This window comes from Pyrus communis, chromosome 4, assembly GCF_041283825.1.
Source record: "Pyrus communis isolate YQ-2024b chromosome 4, ASM4128382v1, whole genome shotgun sequence".
NCBI lineage: Eukaryota > Viridiplantae > Streptophyta > Magnoliopsida > Rosales > Rosaceae > Pyrus > Pyrus communis.
Window position 1 is genome coordinate 985,329 of NC_142568.1, and position 16,698 is coordinate 1,002,026.

At 44.4% G+C, this 16,698-nt stretch overlaps 1 protein-coding gene across 1 annotated transcript; it reads right to left on the bottom strand.

Moving 5' to 3' along the window:
- Nucleotides 1-1,429: 1,429 nt before the first annotated feature.
- Nucleotides 1,430-7,223, bottom strand: SPS3F (sucrose phosphate synthase 3F). Its single transcript, XM_068461674.2, has 12 exons — nt 6,610-7,223; nt 5,528-5,760; nt 5,338-5,401; nt 4,527-5,222; nt 4,189-4,323; nt 3,975-4,106; nt 3,710-3,886; nt 3,576-3,629; nt 3,414-3,476; nt 2,260-3,210; nt 2,042-2,169; nt 1,430-1,910 (listed from the first exon to the last, which is right to left on the bottom strand). The coding sequence occupies exons 1-12, from the start codon at nt 6,886-6,888 to the stop codon at nt 1,622-1,624; spliced, it is 3,201 nt and encodes a 1,066-aa protein (XP_068317775.2). The 5' UTR covers nt 6,889-7,223; the 3' UTR covers nt 1,430-1,621.
- Between the last annotated feature and the right edge of the window lie 9,475 nt (nt 7,224-16,698).

The following is a 16,698-nucleotide window of genomic DNA, read 5'->3' on the forward strand; positions in this document are numbered from 1 at the left end:
GAGGAGTTTGTTTTGCCAACGGACAAACATCACAAATATGACTAGAATCAAAAGTACAATTAAGAGAGCTAGATGCTAAAGCTTGCAAACGAGTGGAGGAGGGGTGACCAAGACGCCTATGCCAGAGGGAGGAGGGGATGGTAATGATGTTACAGAGAGGTTGACGGGTGGGGAGAGAAGAGGTAAGGGCCACAAGGTAATACAGATCGCCACGTCGCTTACCCACACCAATCATCGCCTTCGAAACCAAGTCCTGCAAAACACACCAAGAAGGAAAGAAGGTTATGGAACACGATAATCCATCTGTAAGTTTACCAACTGATAAAAGGTCCACTCGGAAATTAGGGACACATAAAACATCCTTCAAAGTAACTGATGAATTTAAAGGAAGAGTGCCGGTAAAAGTAATGGGAGCGGAAACACCACTAGGCAAAGAAACAGGCGGCAAATGTGAAGGAGAACGATTAACCAAACATGAAGCGGAAGAAGTAATATGATCCGTAGCACCACTATCAAGAATCCATTGACCATGACGAGAGGTGACAGGTAACAAACCTTGGGCAAAATCAGTAGTGAGCACGGCATTGGCCTGAGGAGGGGTGGTGGTGTCACGTAGAGCAGGTAGAACACGGGAGTGCTGCTCGGCAGAGAGGTCAGGCATGGCAAGCTGCAAGTCATGCAAAGTGGGCTGGGCCCCGTGCACTTGGTGGGTCGCTGGAGTAGAAGAGGAGGCGGGGGCCTGGGTGCCTTGCACGTGATGGGCCTGGGTGAAATTATGGGGCCGGGAAGCAGAAAACCGTGGCTGTCGGGGAGGACTGGAAGGTGCATGGCTGCTGGAAGAACTGGAAGCAGTGGCACGGCGCGGTGGTCGCCACGGTTGGCCATGGAGGGGATGGCCAACGGGATAGTCATGAAGTTTATGGCAGGTGTCTCGGGTATGATAATCAAAATTGCAGTAGGTGCAGTGGAGGGGAGGACGAGCAGAGGAGGGACGGGACAGGCCACGAACAGCCATGGGAACGGCAGAGAAAGCTGTCGAAAAAAAAAAATAGGGCTAGGGTTATAAACCTGCTCTGTATACCATGTAGAAAAAGGTATGTAGGCTAAAAAATATATTTGTTATTGATACGTGAATGTGGAAAAATGGAAGAGAATGCTTTTTTTCTCCTTATCTTTCTCTACAAGATTACAAGGATATATATACATGATACAAGTGTGTAGGTAGGACAAGGTAGCCGTTCTAGTGTGTAGGTAGGACAAGGTAGGACGGCTGTAGGACGGCTTATTCTTCCAATAATAATATTATATACAATTACACAAGGACTCCAACCATATTCCTTATTTGTCTAACATTTCTGTCATGTTAAAACATCGAACGTGCAGTTGCATTTTGCATTGTTTCGCTTTGAGAGAGTTGGGGAAATCGCAATGAATGAATACTAGATAATATCATAATAATCATACGAACAACGATAGCCTTCCGTGAAAATAGTAGTTCACTCGGCAAAATGCACGAGGAACAGAAGAGTACATAATCCGTAAATACTCACAAACGAATACAAGGAATACTTTACGACTTATCCCTGTATAGAATCAATACTTAAAACACTTCAACTCACGTTCACATTCCAGCAGCAGACTTGGAGACTTGCTTCAGAGCATTTGCAATCTCATCAGCTTTTGCTTCCTCACTTACGTAGGCAACCAAAGGGCTCTCGGGAGGAACAATGTCGTCTTTGAGATAGCTTCCTGATGTTCTTAGCAGCTCTTCCGAACCCTTTGCCACCACCCCTTTCATGATTATTGTCTTATGAGTTCCAGATATCATTTCTTCATAATCGGTGTCTCCACTTTCTCCAAGGAACACATACATGTTGGCGACATTCAATCTCCAACGAACAAAAAGGTACCTAAAAAATCAGGCATAAAAAAATGCATGAATCTCAATTTATAGTATTATAGACCCAATAGAACTATCCAATTTAAAAAACTGTCAGCTTATAGAGGACCTTGTGCGCCAAGTTCTAGATATCAACAATACCTGAGTGCCTGCGCTCGAGAAGCAAGGAGAGGAACAATTTGCATTCTCGTTGAGCTCCTGGAGTACATTGGATGGCAGCGCAGTCCCCGCATCCTGAGTTTCTGCCTCAAATCATCAACTTTCCTTGCCTGCAGAAGCATACATTTTGAATTTAATCAAACGAAATGAGCCGATTATTCTCTAAATTGCCATCACTCTAGTTTAGAAAGTTCATCTACCTTACTAGGATCCTTTATGAAGAATGAGATGCAATGTGCGTTGCTTGATTTCAAGTCTTCTTGAATGTGGCTGGAAGAAGCAGAATTTCCTTTGCCTTCAGGGGCATTCAACAGCTTCAAAATTGTTTTCTTTAGACCCTCACAACCCCAACGGTAGTCAATATGTGATGCATAATCTGGATCTGGGGAAAGTCTTCCGCCGCCTTCTGTATAAGTACCAGGGTAGTAAACTTCACTTCCACTGCTACAAACCAATGCGTCAAATTCGTTTGCCTGTATCTTCCCTGATGCCAAAAACTCTACAGTTTCTGACATTGGCATAGCCGTTAATAAAGCAAACCCTGTGACCCTAGCACTTTGAGAGTCTAGTCTGACAGCCTTAAATATCTCTTGAACTACCTGAATCATTTTCATTTTAGGATCTCCAGAGCTTTCGTAGCAATCAAGCGCTATAACAATCAATTTCCGTCTCCTCCTTAACATGGGATATTTACTTGACACATTATCCAACGGCTTATTTCCGACATCTTGATCTTTTGGACCGGAATCTGGTTTCTTGATCTTGCTTAGGACACGTTTCACTTGATCTTGCACGTCGTGGTCACCAGTGGCAGCAGTCACATCAAAAGATCCATTCAATGAAGCTTTATCCCCATCAACTGAGAGCCTAAGAGACATATCTTGCACATCCTTAAGAGAATCATTGAGAGACTCGTCAGCAGCCATATCATCCTCTGGGGTGTCAGTTTGCCATTGTGGATGTCTCATGCGGCAGGCTGCAACCCTAGTCAGGTAAGTCCGGCAATGTTCAGGCCATGAGTAGAGGTGTATGTTCTTCCAGCCATTCTTTCTACATTCACTCCATAAATTCTTCTCCGATAACAACTTAAGAAGTGCACCAGCAATCGACTGCTGATCATGAGGGTCCACAAGCAAACCATTATTCAGCGCCTGAAATGCACAACGTGAAAAGTAACTCGGTCATTATAATTGAAATCACTCTCTACTTTCTCTTAGCTCGCAACCTTTTGAATTTCAAGTTAAAAGAAGTAGAAAATGAAAATCCACAACCATCTGAATAAATTCACTTCACTACATCTCAAAAGTAACAGATGTATGGATCACAATTATTGAGTAAAAGATGTAATCTATACCCGATGTATATCAACCGGTCCACCGTTTTTTGTAGCCACCATTGGAAGCCCATGTGCTGCTGCCTAAATCATAGAGAAAAAAAAAGATGCATTAAATCAAAAGTCTCACTTTCTGGAGGAAGTAAAGATCGCTTCTAAAGAAAGAATCTAGAAAAAACTAACCTCAATCAAGGTTAGCCCAAAAGGCTCCACTAATGCTGGATTTATGAAAACACCCTGTCACAATTGAACCCTTTAGCACATAATCTCCGTTAAACAAAAAATTGCTATCTTGAAACTGTGATCATCAAATGAACCTTTGTTTTTGCCGTGAGACGGTATATATCTGGAACATCTGATTGCCTGTGATGCTTTGGATATGCCACTTGCCCATAAAGGTCATACTTATCAATTAGTTTCAAAACTGTCGTAAGAACACTAGCATTTCCGGTAGACATCTCATCTATGCAGTCCCTATTCCCCATTATCAGTGTCTGTTTAAACCATTTCATTAGTATTTAATCCCAATATTTAATTGCACTGTGTAATGGTAAAATTGAATTTTTGCACAAATCCACTTACAAGATTAGCGAGCTCTCTTAGAGGACCGCATTCCCCAAAGGCTTTTAAAAGAGTGGTTATGTTCTTCTTCGGATCTGGTCTTGACAAAGCCAAGATCATTGGCTTGTGAGGATTTGTAAGGAACCGCATCACCTGCCAAAGTTTGTTGAATATGAGGACAGCAAGCTGGTTAACATTTAAGTGCACAAACATATGATGGCGCAAAGGCACTCACTTCTGACCATATCGTGGGAATTGCTTTCGGGGAAGACCCATCAGTACCACCAATAAGTTGGTTAAGTTCGCCATCAACCTCAGGCGTATCTTCTTGAACCACAACATTGCTGAAGTCCATGCCAGGAGGTATAACCTACATGAAGAATGCACTTAGTTCGGAAAAGAAACATGTGCATTGCCATCATTTACGCATATTCTCTATTCCTTTTCTAATTGACCAACACTCACTCAGAAAGATAGATCCTTGGTAAGGCAGTGCTAGGTATTTAAAAAAAAAAAAAAAAAAAAAAAAACAAAGACAATCATAACTCATAAGGAACAAAGCCACTAGCTTACCACCATCCTTGGCATGTAACGGCCATGGCAATTTACTCCTCGCCTAGCACGAGCACGCAAAACTTTCTCAAGCTTGACATCAAACCCATCGTAAAGCCCCCATTGCTCTTCGCTCTCTTGTTTTGTACTTGTAATAACTAGTTCTGCAGCATCAAGGGAAAGTTCTTCTGCTTCAATCCTCCTCATAATTTTATATGTCGAATTGATGTCCTCCTTTGATTGGCGTCCCTGCTTAAGAAGCTGTTCAAGCTTGTTTCTTCCAAGTGAGTGCCCAGTTAAAACCATTGGGACATTCAAAGCACCAGAAAGAAGAGCAGCACTATCCCCTGCATCTGCGTAGTGGCCATGAATTACATACGGCCAGACAGGCTGTCCTTTACCAATCTGTTCTCCCAAAACTTTGGACATGTTAAGAATGTGAGCTAGAGCACCATCTACAAATTCTTGAATATATGGCCAGAGTACTTCTTTGCTGAGATATTGATCACGGGGTCCGAAAGGGATTCTAATAATATATGCTCCACTGCTTTCTCCTAGACCACCATCACCATCTTCAGGACCTGCAGTTAGCATCTCTGTTGGCTCACCATAGCTCCAATCAACATCAGGACATGACACTTGGCGCGTAAAGAGATCTACCCTATAAACCCCAGGCATCCTCGCAAGAGCTCGGGAAAGCTCTACCACATATTTGACCTGATAATGTGTTCATAAAGCCATGAAACATAGATGCAAATGCAAGTAACGGTATAAAAAAAATGAATTTAGCTTTATTTCCATAGACTAGAAAAATGTTATGACCACCAAATACCTGTCCACCTGTATCAGAGTCTCGACCGAGCTCCATGTTTTCTCCCCGGACCAAACCATGCAAACTGTTGATGAAGAAAAGTTTCAATTAGTGAAAGATTGTATTACAAATTGTAATGGCTGCATAAGGTAAATAGACGCGATAAACCAGAAACTACATGATAATTGATGTGTAATGTAAAGAATTATACCTGATGAGAACAATGTAAAGCTTCTTTTCCTTCTTATCGTCTGACCATACTTCCAAGTTCGAAATATTACGCTGGAACCTTTTCCTTGGTGTATCACCTAGTTGCATCTCCCCCAAACCATCCCCTTTCTCTCCTTCGGACAAGTCCTCCGACATGTCTTCAGTTGCATCCCTACGTCCTTGTTCCCGCTCCCATCTGCGGTTTGCCAACCGCTGATGTTCCTCCACCTCCAACTACAAGAGCCATGCAAGTATGAGCTATCGACTTCTCCAAAACTAAAGTGATGGCAATTGAGGGCAGAGAACACAAAGCAGAGGGGAAACATGCGTCCCATTGACAATGTGAGCAAATTGCCATCGATCATGAGTTAAAAATGGAATTGCCCTTTTCTTTTCGAAGATAATTTCTGACATAAATTAGCTCACAGACATCATTCGGTCTAAATTCAGGGCTAGTATAAACACGAAAAAGAATGCAGTACAAGTATGAATTATCGAATACCAAACTAATGTATTTCCAAAATCTTAGTAAAACAATGGAAAGAAACTAATCAAGGCGACCCCAAACAAACAAGGCTCCACGCTTTGCGAAAGTCAAGGAAACGTTTATCATAAGCAATTTTATCTTTACTTTGTAAAGGGACTGTTTCCACGATTCGAACCCATAACCTTTTGGTCAAAAGGTCCGTTGCGCCAAGGCTCGCCCTCTTCAAATTAACCACCTCAAACAACCTAATTGCCACTAATACCACAATCTAGTCATTTTCACTTGCAAGTCGGAAGCATCACTAACTTGCGAGTTGGATACCTAATTATTATGGATGGCTATTGTGAGTACTTTTTTAGTGTACCAAGAACATCACCATAAAATAATATCACTTTGACGGTGTTTCGTAACACAATTATTCCCAAATATTTTAAGATCACAAACCTTTTTATAGAATATCGTCGTGTATAAATAAATAAAAAAACCTAATCAAAATTTAGCAAAATAATTAATAATTAAACACACACGTTGCATTAAACCATTAATTTCTTTCTTATACAAATCAAAGGAGGAGGAAGAGGATTAACAACAAGAACCTGTTTCTTCTTACGGGTAAGGTGCCAAATGCGCCAGCACATATTCTCGAGCCTGGAGCCCCGTTCCCGCGTGTTGCGGGTCGCAACCACCTTGATCCACGTCCGGTAAAGGTCAGACTCATCGACCCCCGTCACCACCTCCTCCACGAAGTATTTGGTTGGATTGAAATGTCCTCTGTCTCTCAGATTCTCCGGCACCGGCTTCTGCTCTTCAATGGCGGAGGCGCCGCTGTCCAGTATCGCCTCCAAGTACCCATTAATCCACTCGTTTCCGGCCATTTTCTCTTAAAATGTATTCGATTTGTTTTAATTTACAATTTTCAAAGAGAAAATATGATTGGGTTTTTAAAAACGAAAGCAGAGGAGTGATCGTGACGCAGTAATTCCCATGACATGCAGATACTCTCTTGGTTCTTCTGTGCGTCTTGATATTTTCTCGGACTTTCAATTCTGTGTGATTTTCTCGGGAAACAAACAGAAAATGTTGTGTTGCGTGTGAAATCAACTCGGCAGCAGAGGAGCTTTTGGAATTTGGAACTTGGGATTTGTGAGGAGTTTTGGTTGAGTTTGGAGAGCTAGCGAGAGAGAGAGAGAGAGAGAGAGAGAGAGAGAATAGAGGGAGATGGATGCGGAGAGAGAGACACATGGCGTAGAATGGTGGGTCCGGAATGGTGACACGTGTATAGAGGATATTGAGTCTCACGAGAGGTTGGCTTCGCACACGTGTCCCCGTGATGGTTGGTTGAGTCACTCCTTTCAAGGTCGTCCGCTTCCCAATGCGGGATGGCCGCATTGCTTTTTTTCGCCCGAGAGATTTGGAACCAACCGCCCCGAGCTGCTTTCCTCCACGGGAGGGAAGGAGATTTTATTTTTTTATTTTTTATTTTTTCTTCCATTGTTATTGCATTTGCAATCAAATTTTTTTTTTTAAATTTATTTCCAATTTCTTTTATACAATGATACTTTTTTCACAAAATTATATAAGGAAAACTAACAAAAGTTAAAAAAAAAATTAGTTTTAATAAAAAATGACAAATAAATGTGTATTGAATGATATCAGGAAAAAGGTAAAACTCCTAATAAATATGTACTGAAAGTGTTTCGTTAAAACTCCTAATTATATAATGATACCTTTTTTTTGTTTACACATGGGGATTTGGGTTAAGCTAGATAACCCAATAAAGAATCATAATAATTAAAATCAAACTCATTATCGATGTTGTTGAACTTGAAATTTCTTGCGTATGCGTAAATAAATTCCACTATAATGTAGTACTGATGAAATTGGAAAACAATAAAGTCTGCACTATGAGTGTAGAGAATATTTTTATTTATTTATACAAAGTTATATATTTATACTAAAGAAGTGAGAGATATAGTTAAACAACACAATGAACTAGTTATTGATAAATTTGTGTTGAATTTGCAATACAATATTTGAATTTAAGCTCCCTCACTAACAAGTGAGAAAGAATAATACTGAAATATAGCATTAAGTGGCAGTTCAAGCTTTAAAATTAAAAGTAACTTTAGATGAGGATGATAATGAAAAAAATAAATAAACCCAAGAAAGAGCTAACTACATTTGAGGTTTCTCAAATTGTATTTTGAGGTTTTAAAATTGTGTCATTTTACACATTTTGTGACACACCCCGACCGAGATCGGAGCGTGCTGGCCGTCACACAAAGGTGACGTAGCCATGTGCACGTGCGGAAGCTAATAAAGTAGTAATATAAAAGTACGAATAATTAAAAACTAGCATACAAGTACTGGAATAAGTGCTAGTTAGTGCGATACAAATTCAGAGCAGGTCTATAGCAGTCCAAATAAAACAACAACAGTAGTACGCCCGAAGGCGACCCTACAATGGGGAGTGTCTGTCAGAACGCCGAAAAGCTCTCAAGGGAAACCACCGCAACGGCTAGTAACTAGAACCTGGAGGGGCGCAAAACAAAAACGTGAGTGGGCAAAAACAAGGCTCTTTGAAAACCATTTCATAAAATACTTTCTAACCCCTCGCCGTAAAACCTGTATACTTCCCAGAAAATAAACATATGTACGTATGTGTAAACATGCAAAACATGCTCAAGGGTATACCAATCATGCTCAAGATATGCCATACCAAAATCTCAAAGTGATATGCAAGTGCCCAGGTATAATCATAATCAATATCATGTAATCAGGCAGCCGGAGTCACCTACGTGACCTGTACGGCTACATCTAGAGCTCAAATCTCAATCTCAATATCTAAACCTGCCCACGAGTCGGAACCACCTAAAGTGGTCTGTACGACAGGACTGGGTGTAAATAAGTGCTACGATCACGTGAAGCCTGGGCGAATAATCGCGGGTCACCTACAAGTCGGAACCACCTAATGTGGTCTGTACGACAGGCCTGTGCACCTAGCTTGGATCCAAGCTGAGCCTAAGGTGCGGGAGGTGAACATCACGTGAAGGCCTGTGCCCTGCTCAGGGCGGGAGCACTAACACGGGGGTACAGGTTATGAGCTCTCTAAGCATCTCTATCCACTATTTAATGCAATCGTTAAATAACGCTTACCTGGCACTTACCTATGCCTCCACAGCACCCACATATAAATATGTATATGCATGCTACTACTAATGAATGTGATGATGCATAAACGTTAATAATAACATGCATGGCATAAGGCAAATAACCCTTTTAAATCAATTTCTGGGAATATAAATGTATATAGGTATATACGGAAAACAAAAGCCCACTCACTGGTATGTAGAAGGGTCGTAGCCCCCCTGTCTCGCGTGTGCACGCTCGTCCTCTGGGTACGTGTCACCTAAATGCGAAACAACTATAAAAACGTTAACTTTAAAGCACATAACCCGTTTCTCGTAATAACTTCTCATACATTGCTCAAAATGGACAAATGAATATACCCACGTGCTCTACACAACCTCAGGGTCACAACCATATTTTTAGAAAAAATTTTGGACCCCGCACGCGCCCCCACGCGCCAGCACAGGCACGGACCTACGCGCCCCCACGCGCGGCCACGTGCACAGCACACTGACGGCGTCAGTTGACGCCGTCAGGAATATTCCGTCAACTAACGGAATATTCCGTTAGACTTAACCCCTGCCGTCAGGAATATTCCGTTAAACTTAACGGAATATTCCTGCTTCTTCTCCGGCCAGCCCCCGACGCCGGCGCCGTCGCCGTCGCCGGCACCGTCGCCGGAAAACCTGCAAATCGCTATAACTCTCTCGTTTCTCCACCTTTTTCCACGTTTCTTGCACCAAATTAAAGCCCTAAGCTAGTAGAACATGTCCCAACAAGTTTTAAGGGCTAAAACCACGAGATTATACCTGTCCAAAAACTCCAAGCTCGGCTAACCTCGAACCAGGCCCTCCCGACGTCCAAAGTCGTCCAACGAGCTACTCCGACGCTCCTGGGAACCTCACAAACACAACCACGAGCTCAGAAAACCCAAAAACTTAATGTACAAGCTTTGCATGAACAGTACCCCAAAACGGAGTTTAAGAAATCGACGTGAAAACATCGATGTTCTTACCTGAAAAGGGTATATTCGTGCTCCCCTCGACCTCACGATCACAAATCCACCCTTGGTTTCCTCGATCTGCTACGGGATAATGGTTCTTGGTGTGTGTCCGTACATGTACAGTGGCAAAAGGGAGCTCGGGGGAGAGGGAGACAGGGAGAAGACAGAGGGAGAGAGAGCAGTGTCAGTGTGTGTGTGTGGGGGAGTGTGTGTGTGGTCCAACACATGCCACACCACACAAAACAACCCACAACGTGACAAAACAACCTAAGGGCAAAAAAGTAATTTCACACGTGCGTTTAATAATCCCGGGACGGGATGTCACAACCTTCCCACCTTAATAGAATTTCGTCCCGAAATTCAAAACAACAACGTAGCAACCCCCTAGCAGTCAAAGAACAATCGAGGGTACAAATCCCTCATCCGATTCTCTGTCTCCCACGTAGCTTCTTCGACTGAATGGTTCCTCCACAAAACCTTCACCAAATTCACTGTCTTGTTCCTCAAAACCTTCTCTTTCCAATCAATGATCGTCACCGGTTCCTCATCGTACGTCAAATCTGGGTTAATCTCAAGCGGTTGAGGAGGTATCACGTGAGATGGATCAGCAACATAGTGTCGGAGCATAGACACGTGAAAAACATTATGCACTCTAGCCAACTCCGGGGGCAACTCCAACCTGTAAGCTACCTCGCCAACTCGTTCTGTGACCACGTATGGTCCGATGTACCTGGGACTCAACTTCCCTTTCTTTCCGAACCGCACAACACCTCTCCACGGTGAAAGCTTCAGAAATACCCAATCTCCGACCTCATATGTTCTGTCCGTAGCATGCCGATCCGCTAGACTCTTCTGCCTGTCCTGAGCTGCTTTCAGGTTAGACTTAATCACCTGAACGTTCTGAGTAGTCTCCTCGACAATCTCTGGACCCACTAAAACTCTTTCTCCAACCTCTGACCAACATAACGGTGTGCGACAAGCTCTGCCATACAAGGCCTCAAATGGCGCCATGCCAATGCTCGAATGAAAACTGTTGTTGTAAGCAAATTTCATCAAATCCAATCTTTGGTGCCAAGCGTTACCAAACTGCAACACCGAAGCTCGCAGCATATCCTCCAAGGTCTGAATAGTTCTCTCTGACTGCCCGTCGGTCTGTGGATGATATGCCGTGCTGTAAAGTAATCTCGTGCCCAAAGCTTCCTGGAAAGCTACCCAAAACTTCGACGTAAATCGTGGATCTCGATCCGAAACAATACTCACTGGGACACCGTGGTACTTTACAACCTTCGAAATGAATAACTCCGCTAAACGGCTCAGAGAATACTTCTCTCTCACAGGAATAAAATGAGCCGACTTAGTGAGTCGATCGACGATCACCCAAATGCCGTCAAAGCCATTATGTGTACGTGGGAGCTTGTACACAAAATCCATGGTGATATTTTCCCATTTCCACTCTGGAACGGGAAGCGGCTGCAACAACCCAAACGGCTTCTTCCTTTCTGCTTTAACTTGTTGACAAACAGCACACCTGCTCACATACTCGGCTATCTCCCTCTTCATACCCGGCCAATAATAAAACGGTCGAACGGTATGATACATTTTAGTAGCTCCTGGGTGCATGGCATAAGCCGAGATATGTGCTTCATCGAGAATTTCTTTCTTCAACTCCACACTCTTAGGCACAAACATTCTACCTTCTAGCATCAACATGCCATCCGAATCACGAACTCTGAGGTCTCGCCTCTTTCCTTGATCTCGAGCTTGAATAAGTTCTTGAGTCTCCTGATCGGCTACTTGGGCTTCAAGCACCCGATCAACAAGTATCGGCCTAACTTGGAAATTAGCAAGTAATGCCACATCTCGATCTTCGGCTTCTAGCCTTACTCCCGTATTACGCAAGTCCACCAAAAGAGGAGCACGACTAGCGTACAGCGCATTAATACGGCCCTGTGACTTCCTGCTAAGTGCATCAGCCACTACGTTCGCACGACCAGGATGATAATCAATCGTGCAATCGTAATCGCTGAGCAACTCCAACCACCTCCGCTGACGAAGATTGAGTTCCTTCTGAGTAAAGAGATACTGGAGACTCTTGTGATCCGTAAAGATCCTGCACTTTTCTCCGTAAAGATAGTGCCTCCACAACTTCAACGCAAAAATGATAGCAGCCAACTCCAAATCATGTGTAGGGTAATTCATCTCATGGGGTTTCAACTGCCGCGAAGCATAAGCAATCACCCTACCATGCTGCATCAATACACATCCCAGACCATTCAAGGAAGCATCGCTATAAACCTCGAAATCACCACTATCGTCTGGGAGTGCCAAAACAGGTGCATGAGTGAGACAATGCTTCAACCGTTGGAAACTCTGCTCACACTTATCATCCCACTCAAATTTAACATCCTTCCTCGTTAACCTCGTCAACGGCAAGGCAATCACCGAAAAATCCTTAACGAATCTCCGATAATACCCTGCCAAACCAAGGAAACTTCTCACTTCGGTGACGGTTCGCGGTTGCTCCCAACTCTCTACCGCTGCAACCTTCTGAGGGTCAACCAAAATACCCTGAGCAGAAATGACGTGTCCCAAGAACGCAACTTGGTCTAACCAGAACTGGCACTTGCTAAACTTAGCATACAATTGGTGTTCCCTCAACCTTTTCAACACCAAAGTAAGATGTCGAACATGCTCCGATTTCGACTTAGAATACACCAGAATATCGTCGATGAAGACAATGACGAATCTATCCAAGTAAGGCTGGAATACTCGGTTCATCAAATCCATAAAGGCGGCTGGTGCATTCGTCAATCCAAATGGCATAACCAGAAACTCGTAATGACCGTAACGAGTCCTGAACGCCGTCTTAGGGACATCATCCCTACTGATCTTCAGCTGATAGTAACCAGACCTCAAGTCTATCTTAGAGAACACGCAAGCACCTCTCAGCTGATCAAACAAATCATCGATACGAGGCAATGGATAACGGTTTTTAATCGTCACCCGATTGAGTTGCCTGTAGTCGATGCACAGTCTCAAAGTTCCATCCTTCTTTCTCACAAACAACACTGGAGCGCCCCAAGGTGAAGTACTAGGCTGGATGAATCCCTTATCTACTAACTCTTGCAGCTGAACTTTCAATTCCCTTAACTCCGCAGGAGCCATACGATAAGGAGTTAAAGAAATAGGATTTGTACCTGGAATCAACTCAATGGTGAACTCTACGTCTCGATCTGGGGGTAACCCAGGTAAATCCTCAGGAAATACATCAGGGAAGTGTCTGACCACTCTCACATCCTCTATTCTGCTAGTAACAACCTCATCCAGCACCACATGAGCCAGATACCCCTGACAACCCTTAGTTAACAACTTTTTCGCTCGTAGCGCCGAAATAACGCCATATCTCACCCCACTCTGCTCACCCACGAAAGTAACCACAGGTAGTCCAGGTCGGTGAAACGTAACTACTTTCCCGTAACAGTCAATGTTGGCACGATAGAAGTGCAACCAGTCCGTGCCCAGAATCACATCAAAGTCCACAATATCTAACGGGATAAGATCGGCTGACAAAGCAACACCCTCTACGATCACTGGACACCCCGGGTACACACAATCTACAACGCAACTCTCTCCCCTAGGCATAACAAACTCTAAATCATACCCTAGGGGTGTGGGGCGAGGTTGCGTCGCTTGAGCAAATGTATGAGAAATTACGGAATGTGTAGCTCCACAATCAATTAAGACTCTAGCAAAACAACCAAGAATGTTCAACGTACCCATAATCAAGTCTGGGTTGTTCTGAGCGTCCTGCAGAGAAATATTGTGAAGACGCCCCTGTCCCTGCTGACGCCCACCGCGGCCTCGGCTCGCCTGAACACCGCGTCCCTGAGCACCACGCCCCTGACTGGGCTGGCCTGACTGTCTCGAAGATCCTGCACTGCTAGTGGCAATCTCCCCCTGCTGATACTGTCCTCCCTGATACCATTGTGAACCACCCGCTGGGGCTGGAGGATACGGCATATAGCCGCCCGAATACTGTGGATAGCCACCCTGGGAATAGGGATCCTGAGGGTACTGATACTGCCCCGGAGCATAAGGGACAGCATCACCCTGATAGTGGTAAGCACCACCTCGACCCGTCTGGCCGTAGCTACTAGTACCCTGAATCTGCTGGAGCGGTGCAGGTGGTGGCATAAAGGTCTGCTGCGGTTTCTGCTGCTGCTGACCCTGGGGACAATTTGCCGCTCTATGTCCCACCTGTCCACATGTGAAACAACCGTTGCTACCACGTCTACACTCACCGAAATGTCGGTTGTTACACCTGCGGCAAATAGGAGCTCTGCCTCGCCCACCATCGCCCTGCCTCTGGCCTCTAGCGCCACCAGAAAATCTACCTCCACGACCCTGCCCAGTGGCACTGAAGCCACCACTCGAAGAACTAGAACTAGCTCCACCTCTCTTGAAGCTCTGAGTCTGACGGGCCCCGAGCGATGCCTGACCTTTGCCTTTGTCATCTTTCTTCTGGTTGCCGTCCTTCTCTTCATCCGTATCGCTCGACATATTCTCAGAATCCTCGATCCTCAACAGTATCTCATAGAAGTCCCGATAAGTCTCGCTGTGGACCGTAGACGCCATAGAACGCCACTTCTTCCTTGTGCCCAGACGGAAAAGACGGAGCATCTCCGCCGGATTACCAGCGACATCAGGGTGATAACGGGACAAGTCCGTAAACTTACGGTAGTACTCATTCGCTGACATCTTCCGCTGTTTCAGTTCGGAAAACTCCTGCTTCTTGCGGTCAATGTACTCAGGGGGTACATATCTTCTCCTAAACAACCCCGTAAACACGTTCCAATCAATCCTCTGATCCGGAGTCAACCTTCGAAGCTCCTGCTCCCACCAAGCTGCCGACTCCGTATCAAGAAACCAAGCGGTCGTCTCAACCCATCTCTCCATAGGCAAGTTCCCCTGGTTATGCAGCACCCGGAAAGTCTTCTCTATGTGTTCTAGCCAGCGCTCTGCGCTCTCGGGTCCCTCGCTGCCCTTAAACTTATCCAGCTTCAAGTTGTACATAGTCTCCAGAGGAGTCCTCTGGGGAGGGCGCATCACTGCCTGAAGGGCTGTAGCAAAAGCTTCCCCCAACTGAGTAATATCGGGGAAAATAGGCTCGGAAGAGCGACGGGGTTCCCGACGAGGCGGCATAGTTCTGACAGAAGACACCAAAATTATTAGAATACTCACAAGGACACAGGACTGCCAAACCTAGGCTCTGATACCAAACTGACACACCCCGACCGAGATCGGAGCGTGCTGGCCGTCACACAAAGGCGACGTAGCCATGTGCACGTGCGGAAGCTAATAAAGTAGTAATATAAAAGTACGAATAATTAAAAACTAGCATACAAGTACTGGAATAAGTGCTAGTTAGTGCGATACAAATTCAGAGCAGGTCTATAGCAGTCCAAATAAAACAACAACAATAGTACGCCCGAAGGCGACCCTACAATGGGGAGTGTCTGTCAGAACGCCGAAAAGCTCTCAAGGGAAACCACCGCAACGGCTAGTAACTAGAACCTGGAGGGGCGCAAAACAAAAACGTGAGTGGGCAAAAACAAGGCTCTTTGAAAACCATTTCATAAAATACTTTCTAACCCCTCGCCGTAAAACCTGTATACTTCCCAGAAAATAAACATATGTACGTATGTGTAAACATGCAAAACATGCTCAAGGGTATACCAATCATGCTCAAGATATGCCATACCAAAATCTCAAAGTGATATGCAAGTGCCCAGGTATAATCATAATCAATATCATGTAATCAGGCAGCCGGAGTCACCTACGTGACCTGTACGGCTACATCTAGAGCTCAAATCTCAATCTCAATATCTAAACCTGCCCACGAGTCGGAACCACCTAAAGTGGTCTGTACGACAGGACTGGGTGTAAATAAGTGCTACGATCACGTGAAGCCTGGGCGAATAATCGCGGGTCACCTACAAGTCGGAACCACCTAATGTGGTCTGTACGACAGGCCTGTGCACCTAGCTTGGATCCAAGCTGAGCCTAAGGTGCGGGAGGTGAACATCACGTGAAGGCCTGTGCCCTGCTCAGGGCGGGAGCACTAACACGGGGGTACAGGTTATGAGCTCTCTAAGCATCTCTATCCACTATTTAATGCAATCGTTAAATAACGCTTACCTGGCACTTACCTATGCCTCCACAGCACCCACATATAAATATGTATATGCATGCTACTACTAATGAATGTGATGATGCATAAACGTTAATAATAACATGCATGGCATAAGGCAAATAACCCTTTTAAATCAATTTCTGGGAATATAAATGTATATAGGTATATACGGAAAACAAAAGCCCACTCACTGGTATGTAGAAGGGTCGTAGCCCCCCTGTCTCGCGTGTGCACGCTCGTCCTCTGGGTACGTGTCACCTAAATGCGAAACAACTATAAAAACGTTAACTTTAAAGCACATAACCCGTTTCTCGTAATAACTTCTCATACATTGCTCAAAATGGACAAATGAATATACCC